At 43.3% G+C, this 16,085-nt stretch overlaps 1 protein-coding gene and 1 long non-coding RNA gene across 9 annotated transcripts in view; one reads left to right on the top strand and one right to left on the bottom strand.

The window, feature by feature from the left end:
• The window catches only part of LOC144312140 (uncharacterized), a 28,061-nt gene extending 19,749 nt beyond the window's left edge, over positions 1-8,312 (bottom strand). For 2 of the 3 annotated variants that reach the window (XR_013377581.1, XR_013377582.1), the window contains exons 1-3: positions 8,194-8,312; positions 6,881-7,048; positions 2,891-2,968 (exon numbers count right to left, since the gene is read on the bottom strand). This is a non-coding gene — a long non-coding RNA (uncharacterized LOC144312140). Of the gene's footprint in view, positions 1-519; positions 1,950-2,890; positions 2,969-6,880; positions 7,049-8,193 lie in introns of those variants that run through there. The other variant, XR_013377583.1, reaches the window with a different exon arrangement.
• A 51-nt stretch (positions 8,313-8,363) lies between these two features.
• Positions 8,364-16,085, top strand: part of LOC144312139 (uncharacterized) — a 36,594-nt gene continuing 28,872 nt past the window's right edge. For 2 of the 6 annotated variants that reach the window (XR_013377580.1, XR_013377577.1), the window contains exons 1-2: positions 8,364-8,500; positions 14,428-14,653. Coding sequence is in view for 1 of the 6 variants with exons in the window: in XM_077894491.1 (XP_077750617.1) it covers positions 8,393-8,500; positions 14,533-14,653 (229 nt within the window). In the remaining 5 variants the exon portion in view is untranslated. Of the gene's footprint in view, positions 8,501-12,582; positions 12,813-14,427; positions 14,698-16,085 lie in introns of all 6 variants that reach the window. The other 4 variants (XR_013377579.1, XR_013377576.1, XR_013377578.1 and 1 more) reach the window with 3 other exon arrangements.

The following is a 16,085-nucleotide window of genomic DNA, read 5'->3' as shown; positions in this document are numbered from 1 at the left end:
GATGTTTAATTTTGTTAAAAGTAGTGATGGGTTTTGCCGCCCAAAGAATTGAAGGCAAAAGATTAGAGAATGCTAGCAAATGTATTATTATTTTAAGCAGCCGACTATGCATCAACCATCAGTAGGCTGATTAAGAACTTTTGTGCTACATCTCCCAACTTGTGAAAAGACTCTGTGGTCAAAGAAGCTTAGGAAATGCTAAATATTGATGTCTTACCCTTGGAACATTGCAGTGAAGTTTTAAATATGTATGCTAAGTTTATATAAAAGATGGAAAATCCCGCAGGTGAAGACACTGAGTTAATTTCATTTAATCGGGTATTTTCCCAAGCTTGGTTAGTCCAGGTAATGCATTATGATCTCAGGGAAGGCAGTCCTCTTAGTATATGTTGGGATTTGTTGCCCGGTGAATAGCCTCTTGGTGAATTAGAGAACCCCATACCTCTCTCTTCAGTAGGCAAGGCGTGTTTATTACTCCAGTAGAAGATAATAGCTCATGACAGATAAGCCTCCTAAGAGCAGACAAATTGATTGGTTCGTATTTAGGCTTTTTCTCAACTTCAAAAGGCCCAAGCCATAAGCAGCAGCACTTACTCAATCTGCTTCCAATTTGCACATTCTAAACACAATCTGGCTTTCAGGTAAAGGGATGATAAAAATTTTTTTTCCATAGAACTCTGCCTTTTATAAATGTCTTCAATTTTCTGGCTCCAGATAAATCAGAAATATCCCAAGAATAACTGTCTTGTGAGAAGTTTGGGTTTTTCATTATCGTCTCTGAGAAAACATCCTACGACTTGACTCCCAAGTTGACAGAGATTCAAGTTGGTTTAATTCCATCTATTCAGTCCTAATTCCAACATGGGAAAAGAGAATTAGGGAGAATGGAAGTGTTCTGAATAACATCTGGGTAGCAGAGAAAGAAGGAAGGGATCAGATTTAACTGTGCTATCGAGGAATTGATGCAGGAGACCTCGCGAGAGTAAATCATGCCTTTTGGTCACGTCTGCTCATGGTGAAATGGAAGAGGACTGGGGAATCACCCAAGGCTGGTCCCTTCCAGGCTCTGAGCACCAGGGTGGAGTAGGAGGAGCCTATTTTCTTCTGACCACTGTTTGCATCTGGTAACTTGAAATTCCTCCCACGATATCAGCCCCATCCAACTGCCCTCATCCTCTCTCACTTCGCATGGCCCTTTCTTAATCAAAACCAGCTTGTGGAAAAAGTGCTTTCAAACTACGGTTTGCATGCCTGATAAAGTTGAGGACTTTATCCTTTCTAGGAGTCTTCGTGAATAAATAGAAAGCATCTCCTAAGATTTCCCAGCTGGCCCAGCCATGGCCCAGTCTCAGCTGTTTACAGTGAGCACCCAGGCATTTTCATTCAGGCCTCTCCTTTAGTAATAACTTTTAATAAGATTGATCCTGTATTACTGTTTCTCTAGGTGGTAGGCACTGTGCTGAGTGTTTTCTGTTACTTAATTCTCTCAGTAACCTATGAAGTTGAGTAGTCACTCCATTTTAAAAATGAGAGTACAGTCTGAGAGTGGTTAATTCCTAACTGATGAGTGCCAGAGCTGGGATCCACACTGAGTAAGGTTCTGTCACTCTCCAAAGTGTGTGCTTTTGATGATGATTCCACATACACTCTGCAGGAGCCCAGCCCGCCTAGGTGTTGGTGGTTCTCACCTAGTAGCTGGAACAGATGGTGAGTGAATACAGAGGCTCACTGACCCCCTCAAGTCACCCACATGGGTCAGCCTCTTGGGCTCTCTCCATCCAGAGTCTTCTCAGTACACAAGATTGCTGTCAACCCCTGCCATCGAATCTCTGAAATCTGGGGTGACAGATCACAGCTTTCCCTTCCACTCTGGAATCTCTTCCTTCCTGGTCTCCTCTCCCAGGATGGTACCCTTGCTTCTGAGCACCTGCTTCCTGACACTTCTTCTTCTTTAAAAATTTTTATTTATTTGAGAGAGAGAGAGAGAGAGAACAGGGGGTGAAGCAGAGGGAGTGGGAGAAAGAGAGAATCTCTAGTAGACTCTGTGCTGAGCACAGAGCCCAACTTGGGGTTTGATCCCAGGAGCCTGAGATCATGACCTGAACCAAAACCAAGAGTTGGACACTTAACCAACTGAGCCACCCAGGTGCCCCTATCTGCCCTTCTTTTCCTCATGAGAACCATTCCTCACATTCATCTTTGGCTAGAGGAACGTAATAGGAAAAAATACTTTTAATAGAGGTTGTCTCAGTATTTCCTCAAATCACATTATACATGTGTATATGTGTGAATGTATATACATATACATATACATACTTACATGATACACACATATAAATCTCTCTTTGTGACTGCACATATATATGTGCACATTCACTCACACACACACACACACACTATATATATATACATATATATATATATCACTCAACGGTGGATGAATAGAACTTTCCTTGCCATTCAATTACCCCGAACAGTGTTCCAGTGATATTTCCTAGAGAATGAGGAGACGTTGGCTGATATTCATACTGTGACAGTCACATTATTCTGCTTCACCCACAGTATGCAACAGACTTCTGAATAGTTAAGTAACTGGCTGAAAACTCTTACTGCCCCACTGCAGTCTGCATAAAGAAGTCAGTTCAACCAACGGCAGCACTCAAAAAATTCAGCATCCAATAAATATTTCTAGAACACCTAGCAGGTAACAGGCATTGGGAAGGATCTTCCCAGGGAAGGCAAAGTTGAAAATACGTGGTTCCTTGCCTCAGTGAGCTTATCTCTGTAAGATGGCAGAGGAGCAAAGCATTACAATGTAATCAGAACTTGGCTCCCCAGTGTCTGAGGGTCTGTATAAGGGCAGTGGTCACAGAAAAGACTATTCACTTACTTATGAGTTGAAATTGGTTTTCTCTTTTGTCTTTTTAAAGTTCACAAACGCTTGGTTTCCCAAACTGGATATGAAGCCCTGGAGGAGAAAAGAATTCAGGTTTTTGAGCTCCCGTGCTCTCTGTTAGCTTTTAGCTCAGTCACCTACCCACAGCCAAGTGCTAAGTCCTAAGGCAGGCTACCTCTGTGTTGCATAAGGAACAATATTGAGACGCCTCCCAGAGGTGCTCTAAGGACAAGCTAATAGAAATGAGGCCAAAGTATTTTGTCAGTAAAAGTTTAAGAGACCTGCAGAAATCCTTTGCCACAAACTAATGGAGGAAAAATGGGCCAGGCTTCTAGAACAGCTTTCAGATCACCATGAAACTCTTTGGTTTGAGAAAGTATGAAAACCCATCAGAAGACACTGGCCACATCAATCAGTGACCAAGGAACCACAAAGTGAATACTGGAGAAACCAGAACTGCAGAAGGACACACTGCCTTTGGCTAGAGGAGACTGGCTACAGGCTGGTTCTCACTGCCGGTGTTTGAGAACTAATCAAAGGGTCAGGATGCTTGGACGGAACTTTGCTTATAGCACCCTTAGGTGGAGAGGTGAGCTCTTTGTCTAGCCAACACTCACTTGGCTCCCCAAAAGCAAACATAGACTCAAAAGACCAAGGTCTCTTGGGATGTATGGTCAGCTCCACTTGGCAACAATTGGGGGCAGTCTTCCCCAAATTAAGATTCCACTTCTACTAATCTCCACATAAGCCAACAGCACGTTGTTACAGAACCCTGACTAAAGACACCTTCGTTGACTGGGATCCTTGACAAAGTTGAATAAAAGGGAGCCGATGTCACTGGTATGAAGCCGACCACAGCTCTGAACCTCAGAAACCTATTCTGGCATCTACTTTAAAGAACCATTTAATTGTTTTCATGAAAATCTTAATAAATACATAAGTAATAATCCATGGAAGGAGAGACCTATAAATCATGTTTGTGAAAGGATATCATTTAACCTCATGGATTCTATGGACGTTCTATGCACCCTGCCTCAGAATTCTTTAAATGATACAAAAGGGTTGTATCATTTCCTATGAGTCAAAATTCCTGTCCTTTCTTTGCCCATAATTTGCTTTTAACCTCGCTATGTTGTAATTTTCTATTCACCTGCATTTATCTTCCACAAGATTGAATTTCTGGAGGGCAGAAAATGTGTCTTGTTCAGCACCTGCTTCCCAGCTTGGCACACACAAGATGGTGCTCCAGCTTTGATTGGATGAATGAATAAGCGGTAGTATGTTTAGATGATAAAGGTACGGTCTTGAGATTGTCATAAGGTTCTCAGGTAAGCCAAGACAGCTTTTGATTGTAATTATCTTTCCCATGAGGGAGTTCTTATGCTCCTAAATTGTGTTTATAGGGATCCCTGGGTGGCACAGCGGTTGGGCGCCTGCCTTTGGCCCAGGGCGCGATCCTGGAGACCCGGGATCGAACCCACATCGGGCTCCCGGTGCATGGAGCCTGCTCCTCCCTCTGCCTGTGTCTCTGCCTCTCTCTCTCTCTCTTTGTGACTATCATAAATTTAAAAAAAAATTGCGTTTATAGTCAACGAGCTATGGATGTTCTCACCATCAGAAATGCTCACTATGCATGGGCTTCTCTTTATATTCTGGACAATGAATTTACAACCTGATGTAAATTCCAGTCTTCTTATCTCATTTCAAAAGAAAAAGGGAAACTTTAGTCCTGTTTTGCAGAAAATTAGGCTATTTCCCCTTCACCTTGTGCCATCAACTTTGGATTGAGTCAAGTGCCACCTAGCTGGGTCCCAAGCTTCAGACCTCTTCTTCCTTTGGAAACTCAGCTGAGGAGGCTTGAGCCTCACATAAAGCTTCTAAGAATCTTGCACATGTGCTAAATTATTTGCAGTTAGGTCCTGGATCTCCAAGCTGGCACGTGAACAAACAGGGCTCCTGCTCATTATGGCATAAGAACACTTTGGAGAGTAGGAAGCCAGGCATGTAGTGAAGAGCTTCGCATAAAGTTGAACATAAACTATTTTGTGCATGCATTTCTGGTTTTCCAAAGTTTCCCCTTCCGTCTCCCCTGACTAGATAGAATCCCAAAGATCTCCTTCTGTTCACATTGTCACCTTTGGTTAGTGTCTAGCTTGCACTTTCAAATTAGAAAGAGAATCAACTCACACAGGAATGGATTTCCTCTAACCTGAAAAAATAAAGCAAATCACTTTTCATCCTCAGAATGTCTCTGTCAAGTGAGAATGACATGGATATGGCATGAATGAGATCAAGAGTTGTGGTTTCAGATGTAAATACTTGCTAATAACTATATTACCTTGGAGGATCACAAGGTCAAAATTGTCAGCTTTAAAGGCTTGTTGCATCATTAAATCTGGGCTGGGAAACAAACAAAAGAACTAGTCTCATTAGAATTGTGCCCAACAGGGTTTTCTCAGATGTGTTTCGGTTGTTTGTGGTGTGATTAGGGAAGAAGTTTGGAGATACAGGAAGAAGGGAACAAAGCCTTCATGATTTAGTGAATTTTTCATATTTGTTACTTGGAACCTGTATTAGTCAAGATAGGGTTGTGCACAGTACTGTAATGGATAATCCCCAAATCTCAGGGGTCTAAAGCCACAGAAGTCTATTTCTGTTTCTACCACATGTCCATCACTGACTAGCAGGGACCTTTTCTCTTCATAATTGTAAGGGACCCAGGCTGATGCAGGCTTTATCATTTCATGACCACCAGCTTCACAGAGTTTCTATGTTGCCTGGGGCAAGGTCACTGCTGCTCCTATGCTGTTAGCCATAGTGAATCACTCAGCCATATTCAGTCTCAAGGGAGGTGGAGATATGTACCCAGATGTGAGCTCGGGGTGGGATTTAATCCCCAAATCCTGTCTCAGGCAGCCTTTCCTATCCTGAGCCAAGTTTATTTATTTTTTTTTTTAGATTTTTTTTTTAATTTTCATTTATTTATGATAGTCACAGAGAGAGAGAGAGAGGCAGAGACACAGGCAGAGGGAGAAGCAGGCTCCATGCACCGGGAGCCCGATGTGGGATTCGATCCCGAGTCTCCAGGATCGCGCCCTGGGCCAAAGGCAGGCGCCAAACCGCTGCGCCACCCAGGGATCCCCTGAGCCAAGTTTAAAATACTCATGTGGCACAGGAAGAAACAAAAAGAAATGCAACCTTTTTTTTAATCTGATCTGGACTTGAATAACCATATTTACAATAGAGAGTTAAAAATGCCTCTACAAAGGACTCAAGTCTAAGGTCTGTGGAAGAATATGTTTGACAAGAATTTATTAACATGGTGCCTCCAAAGAGTCAAGAATATACTCTATGAGAAAGCATGTTGGTGATAGCTCACCCTAAGGTGTTGGTAAATGTTCAGACTTTATCTCAATAAAATGTGTGTGTAAGATTTATAATGCAGAGTTTCTGAGTGTTTTAGTGTGAAAAACTTGCATTAGGTTTAAAGTGTAGTTAGTTTGTAAGGTTGCTACTTGAACACATGTTGGTCACTTTCAGGCCTTCAGTGAACCCCTTTAAAATGTCATGCTGCTGTCTGGAGAGCCTTGTGGGCTCAATCAGTTGGGCATCTGACTTGATTTCAGCTCAGGTCATGATCTCAGGGTCCTGGGATTGAGCCCACAAGGCTCAATTCTCGCTCTCTCCCTCTACCCACCATTCCCACTCCCAATCTCTTTTTCTAAAATAAGTAAAAAATCTTTTTAAAACCTAAATATAAAGGGGCACCTGGGTGACTCAGTTGGTTTTGCGTCTGCCTTTGGCTCAGGTCATGATCTCAGAGTCCTGGGATTGAGCGCCATGTCCAGGACCCTGCTTAGTGGGGAGTCTGCTTTTCCTTCTCCCTCTGCCTGCTGCTCCCCCTCCTTGTGCTCTCTCTCTCATAGATAAATAAAATATTTTAAAAATTTAAATACAAATTAAATATCACAGTGCTGTACTCACTTGGGCTGAAGTAATCATTGAAAATGATACAGAGAAAATTGCCCGGAGCAAGGATGACATGCAAACTCCTGAAGCAGTGCTTTTACCAGGTAGGAGGAGATGAAAAATATTCTGTGGCTGGACGGTGGTAATGGTCACACAACAATGGGAATATACTTGATGCCACTGCTTTAATGGTTAAAATGGTAAATTTTATGTTACATATATTTTACCACAATAAAGATATCATGTTAAACTGGTAATATTTTGGATGTATTCAGTTAAAGTATTATTAGCATTTTAGAAAGTTGTAGTGCTGGTTAAACACAGCTGGGACAGACATCTGCCCTATGAAAGACCAAAATCATAACACTTTATTTTGAGCATCCAATGAATGACAAGTACAGGTGTAATGATTACAGACGCAGTAGCTCACTTATGCCGTATAAGAACACTGATGGAGTTATTAATCTCCCCATTTTACAAATGAAGAAACAGAGCTCTAAGGAAGTAGACTGGTCCAAGGTTACATGGCTGATCGGGACAGGTCCAGGATCAAACCCAGGCAGGCTGACTCTCAAGCTCTTTGTTGTTGCCCAGTCCCCAGCAAGGCAAGTTGAGGCTCCCATTGGGAGCAGCAAGCAGCAGCCATGAATTCAGGACTAGCACATGGGCTGGTGACCTGCATGCCCCTGAGCTCTGCTTGGTTACCATGGCAGGCATCCCAGCCATATCTTTGGAAATGGAGGATGGACGAAAAGAACAGGGAAACACTCATGACCAAGCCAAAGATTTAGGGACTTTTTTCTGTTGTTTGCTTACTTCTTTACTGGAGGAATGCTACTGTCCACAGCTACACATCACTGAACACATGCAGTGATCTCTCAGGTGAGTTCCTGGGAAACCCATCTGTGGGGGCTTTGGGACTCACTCCTTGCAGACAGAGTTGGCAAGCAGCCTGTGGAGTAAGAGTCCCAGGCAGGGCAGCTCACCATGGGCTAGGGAGTGAGTCTAGCCAATGCACTCAGTTTGGTGATGATCACAGCTAAACCTTGACCTTTGGCTAACTGTGGTGGTGATAATAAAGTCATTGGTGAGCAACCGAAGTTCCATCAGGAGGGTTGGGGCTGAGAGAACACACATCTACCCTCACCCACCTCCTCCCCATACCAACCCACACCCCTTCATCACCCAGTCTCTCCTTCCTTATTCGCACCTACACCCCCTTCCTTGGCTATTCCCTCCCCATGCCCACCTGCACTCCCCAAGTCCCTGATTTTGGAGTTCTAAGCCAGCTCTGCTGGGCAGTTGGGTGTCATCTGATGAACACTCACCCTCCCCTGGACAGCCTCCTCTGCTGCTGCTTCTGCTTCCACCTGCCTGTGTGCAGACTCTGCCCATGTATTTCTTCATTTCATCCTCACAGAATCGTGGAGGTGCAGTAACTATGACACACCTATGCAAGTGTGAATATGAGGTCACAAACCTTTAGACTCTAGATTGTAGCAATAATGGAAGAGATAGAAGACATTTATGTACAAATACGATTCCTTTTCCCAGCACCAATATACTTCTTTCTATCACAGCTTCCGTTTAAAAGCATTCAAGGAGTTTCTGAAGCCTACAGCTTGTGAAGAAGAGGTAGGTTGGGTTTATTTTCCTGTGGAAATTGTTTGTCCTCCTGTCTGCTTAGCTGACTGTGAGCTCTGTGAGGACCAAAGAAGTGGTTTTTACCTTTCATTTTCTTTTCCTTAAAAAGATTGTATTTATTTATTCATGAGAGACATAGAGAGAGGCAGAGACATAGGCAGAGTGAGAAGCAGGCTTCTCACAGGGAGCCTGATGCAAGACTCGATCCCAGGACCCTGGGATCATGACCTGAGCCGAAGGCAGATGCTCAACCACTGAGCCACTCAGGCCTCCCTTATCTTTTATTTTCATTGTCTGTTCCTTTAGTTACCCAGGCTTGCTCTTCTGTGAGCAGATCCCCAGGTCACACTGGTTCACCCCTCACTACTTTGAGAATTGCTGTGCCTTCCCTAACCTAATCACTTCCAGGTAGGAGGAGATGAAAAATATTCTGTGGCTGGATGGTGGTAATGGTCACACAACAATGGGAATAATTTTCCTTCCCTAACCACTGAGACCATATTTCCTCCCTACTCCCAACTTGCATCACTATCTCTGTCATTCCTGCTCTTTTTTTCTGACACACATTGTAATCATGTATTTGTTTCTTGTCCTCTTTTTTTTTTCCCTAGAACATTAGCTCCATGAGGGCACAGGTTTTTGTCTGTTTTGTTCACTACTATAACCCCAGTGTCTAGAACAGGGATTGTTGAATGAATGAATGAATGAATGAATGATTACATGCATTGTCAAGGCCTAAACAATCCATGTACTGAAACATTTACATTCCCAATTTCTCCCCTGAACTGCAAACAGTAGATTCACCTGCCAACCTGATAGCCTCGCTTGGCTAAGAACGGCCAGATAACATGGCCCCCAGAAACTGACTGCCATTGGCATTTCTCTCCCCACAGATCTAACTCAGTAAAAGGTACCATTATGCACCCAGATACTTAACCCAAAGTCTGGGCATTATCCTTAATTCCTTTCCCTCCCCTACACTCACATCCAATCCATTGGCACAACCTGTTAGCTTTACCTCCAAGATGAATCTCCTCTGTTAACTTCTCTCCATCTCTCTGTACCATTGTAGTCTAAGCCAAACTACTAAAATTTCTCACTTAGAATAGACACAGGCTTCTAACTATTCTCTCTGCCCTCATGTCCTTCTGTAATCCCTACCCTCTAAAGCAGTCAGAATGATCTTTATAACATACAGATCAAGTCATGTCACTTCCCTGCAGAAAATCTGTCCATTGGATGGTCAACCGTAGAACGTAGGCCTAGATTCAGACTCTTTACCATGGCTACCCAGACCCCACTCTGCAGGCTCTGGTTCTCACCTTACCTGTGATCACATTCCTGTTGAATACCTTCCTGTATCTACACTCCAACCATGCCTCCTTAAAGCAACTTGTTCCTACCCATAGACCCTCGCTCTTCCCTCTGCCTCCACTTCTTCTCAAAGCTGGCTTCCTTCCCACGGTGTCGCACTGAGTGTTGCCTCCTGGATGGGACTTGCTCTGACCTCTTCCCTCCCCACTATCTAAACTGTACCATCTAAACTCCCACTGCAGTCACTCTCTCTTAAATCATCCTATTCTACATTTCTTTGTTTCCTAACAGTAATCACTATCTGAAATTACCTCCATGTATATTTGTTTGCTTGCTTATTTTCCCATACCACACGTCTCACCCTTCATAAGGTATATTCATTTCCATGCCAGCACAAATCTTGTCCGTATACTTTATACTTTACCACCATATCCCTAGTGCCTTGAACAGTGCCAGGCTCAGAACAGATGCCCAAGAATATGAATATGCAGACAACAGTGGCAAAGAGAACTGGAATTCATAGGAAGGGAACCCAGGAGCTGGGACACCCTGGTGACAGGCAGAGGCAGGGTCTGTCTTGGAAAGACTGAAGTAGACATCAGGAGACCCTATCATTAGGGACGTGGAGTTTAGGCAGGAGTCCAGTCACGTACCAGGCTAGAGCATCAGAGACCTAGTGATCAGCAGGGAAACCAGATATTGAAGGAGTGGGAAATCCAGGGACTGGCCAGAAATCTTACTAATTGCCATCAAAGCCCCATCCCAGGGAATCGTTATATACAATCTGACCTAGGTCCGTGGCTGCAGATGGGGCAAAAGGTGGGCATCAAGGAAAGTGACCACCAGTGTCAGAAGAATGAAAAAGTGAAGATTCACACTCCCACAAGACTGGCTAACACCTTGTGCCTCCTCACCTGGCTCCATGTTTCTCATTTTCTTCCCCTGAATTGAAAGGCATCCTGTTCTTATCCTATCAGGCCATTTGTCCTCCCCAACCCCATGTCTCCCATTGCCAACCACGTTTTGGCATGACACACAGCAGAGTCACCATGTTAGAGTACTAACATAACCCTATGAGCAGAAAGTTTGTTTCTTGAGGGGCTGAATGAAATCAGAATGAAACAGTACCATCCATTGACTTGGTGCATGGGTGTGACTACTTAATCTCATGTGAGGACCAAATAGAGACAGAAAAAGAAAGAGAGAGAGAGAGAGATCAATTTAAAGGAGACTTGTTTGATCTGCCAATGGTGAGCAACCACTTATGGGGTGTAAACATTCTTGTTGCTGGGTTCAGGTCTCCAAAATAGTCAGCAGGCAGAAGGTCTTGTCTGTTTAATAACAGTCCTAGATCTGTCAGTTTGGCTGCCAACCCTCATTTGTAAGTTCTCTTCTATAAAGATTGCACAATTGTACTTGTTTTCTGATGACTGTGGGCTGGCTAATGGTTGCTAATGGATCAGCTGCCCAGTGACTCAGCATCGCTTCAACAGAGCAGATTCGTTCCTGCCTGAATCTGTTGGAGGAAAATTTTGCTTTCTTTGTAAGTTTGTTCCTTTTGGCCCCTGCTGAGAACTTACAACATAATGCATTGTGTAAAGCATCCCATCTTCAAAGAACCCACTCCTACCTTTTGAAACAACTTGGTTCAACCTTGAGGGCATTATGTTGAGTAAAATAAGCCAGAGAAAGACACATACTGTATGATCTCACTTGTGCAGGGATTCTAGAAAAGTCAAACACATAGAAATATGGAGTAGAATGGTGGCAGCCGGGGGTCTGGGGTGTGTGGGCCATGGGGCAATGTTGGTCCAAGGGTACAAACTTCTCACTAGAAGAGAATTAATGTGCAACACAGTGGCTATAATTAATAACACTGTATATGTACTTGAAAATTGTCAAGAGAATAGATCTCAAATGTTCTTACCACATATATAAAATGATAATTTTGTAAAAGGATGGAGGTGTTAATTAACATTATTGTGGTAATCATTTTGCAGTATATACATGTTTCAAAATCATCACATTGTCCACTTTAAACATGTATATATGTCTATATATATTATGTCAATAATATCACAATTCATCTACGGGGGAAAAAACCTACACAAAGCCTCTTCTACTTTGTCAACAATTATGAGATCAAGAGGAATAGTAGACATTTTTTTGTTTTGTTTTGTTTTCTTCACTTCAGAATGTTCACACTCGGATTTTGGCTGCTGAACTTGAAAGTCCCATCTTTCTCCTATGTAAAATGTGCTATTATATCTCATATTCCACAGGCAAGGGACAGAGAAGCTGGCCAGGCTTAGATGAGTCAGGGTTGGGGGTTTGCCACAGGTGCAGAGTACGCCCTAGCAGTGAAGAAAAAATCAGGAACATTAAACAATCCACTAGCACAGTGGAACCCTCATAATGTAATGGGCACTTGGCAATGCACATGGGTTCCTCTCAGAGAAAACTCAATATTCATGTACATTGGCAAAAGGTTACTTATAATGGTCTTCCTATCACTCATGAGATGCTTCACCTAATAAAAGGTCCCTTGAGGGTCACCTGTGTGGCTCAGTCAATTAAGCATCTGCCTTTGGTCCAGGTCATGATCTCAGGGTCCTGCTATTGGGTCCCTCTGCCCCTATCCCTTGCTCCTGCTCTCTCTCTCACTCTCAAATAAATTAAAAAAAAAAACTAAAAAAAAAAATCCCTTGAAACAACATCAAACATCATTTGAAGGGTGATTCACATCATACATTTCTCAGGATCTATGGGGAATTGGACATGGAAACAGGAAAACCGGGAACAGAAGACCTGAGGCAGGGACCAAAGTTAACCTGCAGAATCGAAGAGCAAGAGAAGCTGTAAACCCAATGAGTCTCGAGTGCATGAGCATTGGAATCCCAGACCTGGAGTTGGACAAACCAAATGTGGAATCAAAGGTGAACATCTGCCAGCCAAGTCAGAGGTCTGGAGAGAGGCTGCCTTGGAACCAGTAAGGGCTTCCTGCTCCTTCCTCCTCCTACATGGCCCTTGTTTTATGTACTCCAATATTCTGAATACAGGTCACAGATTTATTCTCCAAGGGCAAGTGTGTGTCTTTAGATTTTCTGCCTTCTTAGGAATAGGCCAGACCTAGTTGTATTAATACTTTTTGGTATGAAGAACTTTGAAATATAGAACCATAGCTCTAGGTTCTAGGATAAAAGTATAACCATCCCCCTACTTTGGGACAACACTATTGATGGTGTTATTGGGGTGACCACTTCTCATGAAGGTACGCACTCCCGCTTACCCCACTACTCATCAGAATCTCATTCCTTTTCCTTCCACTCAAGAAATACTGGAACAGGGCAGCCCGGGTGGCTCAGTGGTTTAGCGCCACCTTCAGCCCAGGGCCTGATCCTGAAGACTCGGGATTGAGTCCTGTGTCGGGCTCCCTGCATGGAGCCTGCTTCTCCCTCTGCCTATGTCTCTGCCTCTCTCTCTCTCTCTCTCTCTCTCTCTCTCTCTCGTGTGTGTGTGTGTGTGTGTGTCTCTCATAAGTGAATAAATACTTTAAAAAAATATTGGGACAAAAAAGTGATTCCTAATGAAATAAAAGGATTTCAAACCTCCATACTATCCCAATTGTAACAAATTCCTTGTTCCACATTCTGACACATTGTTAGGCCAATGCTGAGAACTGTCCTTCTAGAAGAAACAAATGAAGCTCAGAGATGTTTTGTGGATTTGCAGAGCTACCGCAGAAACCTGGGCACGCTCACTCTGATTCTGGCAGCCTGTCTCTGAGCCCCCTGGATTGTACATGTGACACATTGTGCAAATGGGCATGTGTTGCTGGGTGAGAGCCGACAGCCTGTGCGTTCACTTGTATGAGGACCACAGAATCTGAAAAGTCTTTTCCCATCTTGTATTTCACTTTCCTGTCTTCCTTCCTCCTGAATGCTCTTTCCCTACTCTCGTGTTTGCAACTTGGCTCATCACCTTCCCTACCCCCAAAGGCTCTCTTCACTCTTCTTCATTAACTCCAAGGCTTATGTGAACTGCTTTCCAAACCCTTCCCCTGCCCCAGAGCATCTCCCACACCTCAACCCTTGTCACCTGCCATCTCTCCCACTTATTCAGGGCTTTAAGAGTGTCCCTGATATTGTTAGATGCCTTCAAGGTATTGCTATGTTCTCCCATCATGATACACACCACTTTTTACAGGCAGGGTTTGTGTCTTATCCCATTAATTAATTCATTGTATTGATTTTATTAATTATTTCCTAAATCACTTATTAGTCCCAATATACAAGAGATTTGAGATTGCTCACAGAAATGAAGATAATCAAAGAAGATAAAATTAGCAGTTGAAGTAGTTCAAGTGAAGGAGTAAACCACAGAAGGAGGCCCATTTTTCCATCCCTAAAATCCCATACAGTGGCCAACCCTGAGCACTCACAAATACTTTGCTGCTGCAAGGGATCCATGAAAAACAAGGCATTGTAAAAATACTGGCCCATGCTATCTGCATATCACTTTATAATTTCTAAAGGTATTTTCAAATATTACATCATTGGGGTTAATGCATTCTCAGGAATATATTTTTGATCTTGATTTTCCAGACAAGGAAATCAAGACTCAGAGATGTGAAATGACTTGGCCGGGTTCACTAGCTGGCAAGTGGCAAGCTGGCACCTAAAACCAAATTTTCCTGATTCAAAATTCAGTGCCTCATCTGCTGGAAGAACACACTTTACATAAAAGAGGATGAGATTTGGAGAATGAGAACATTACTGGAGCCTGACGTGGGGGAAACCAACAAGCCAGGAAGGACGAAATCAGTTGAGGGTAAGGAACGAATGCAGATACTTCACATCCTCCCAGAATCAAAGGTAATGGGCCTCAGGGGAGAAGGATTTCTGAAATAGAATCGCAGAGAAACTGTCTCAGTGTCAGGCTTAGGGAACCGCTTGGTCTACCTGGGGAGCTCTGGAACGAATTACAGCTTAGGACCTTCACAGATTCAGGACATTTATTATCACCAGCCTTGTACCAATTGTCACTCTTGGTACAATCAGAATGTGATCTGACAGTTCTAGAGCATAAGAAAGCCATGAAAATCTGTTGACTCAATTCCTCCCACATCTGTTCTGAATGATGAGAGTGGAAAGTAGAAAAAGAGAATTGGATTGATGATCCATCAACATGCTGTCCTGTTGAAGGGATTAGTAGTAGTACCATAAAGGAGGTAAGTTCGTTTCCTTGGGTATCTGAAAGGAAATAAAACTGCCGATATTGAAGACAAGGCTTTTCATGGTTCACTTGAAACTTTTATCTTCTTCTGGGCCTTGTCTCTCCCAGCATCCTATCAGGTGAAGGGAGGTTTCTGTACTAGGGCTCCTGGTGCCTGTATTCTGAGAACCAGTTACGCCACTGGTGATCATGTACCTAGTATTCCAGACCAGTGCTGAGTGTTCCAACATTTTCAAGTCTTATCTACCCAGAGAAAAATGGATCTTGCTGCTTTCCATGAGACCACAGTGATCTTTCTCAAATGCAGCTTCTCAAAAAGCCCCGGAGCATCCGAGCAATAGGATAAGCATTAAAAAAAATTATTTGAAATTAGAGTAATAATGAAATTTACTTAGAATAGTAATTAGAATATTCTTAACAAATCAATATGAAAACATTAACTGTGCACATTTTTGCTCAGTATTGAGCAAGGTCCTACAGTGTGTGTGGAAGCCTAGCACCATGCCAGAGGGAGGGGGTTCCTTGCCCTTGGAGGGATTAGAGCTAGAGCTCGAACAGCACTGATTCCCAGCCTGCTCCTTCTTTTGAGTTTGGATTAGCTACTACTGTAGAATGGACAAGTGCATCTTACCTAGGTTCTGTTGGGTCCTTGGCTCTGCCCTCACTGCCCTCCCTGTGGGAAGAATGAATTAACCGAAGTAAAACAAGAGAAGAAAGCCAAAGATGGCAGAGCAATGAAAGCTGAATTGGGTGGCATGGGACACAGGTGCTCTGGTGATTTGGAAAGCTGAGGGCTGATGCAGATGAACATCCCTGGAAAAGAGGGCTGGGAGGGGTAGGGGTGAAGCCAGCATGGCAGGCCCAGTTCCCTACCCTCTGCGTGACCTTGGAAATGTTGTTTGACCTTTTATGATAGTCTCTTCAGTAAACATAGATCAAGGCCTAATGGCAGCTCTGAAGAGATGGCAACGGGCAGCATATATTTAGAACATGTTACTGGGCAGCAACTTAACATGTGGGAATTCAC

Source organism: Canis aureus, chromosome 4 (assembly GCF_053574225.1).
Source record: "Canis aureus isolate CA01 chromosome 4, VMU_Caureus_v.1.0, whole genome shotgun sequence".
Classification (NCBI taxonomy): Eukaryota; Metazoa; Chordata; class Mammalia; order Carnivora; family Canidae; genus Canis; species Canis aureus.
The sequence above is the reverse complement of the archived record's forward strand: the minus strand, read 5'-3'. Positions and strand labels throughout refer to the sequence as shown.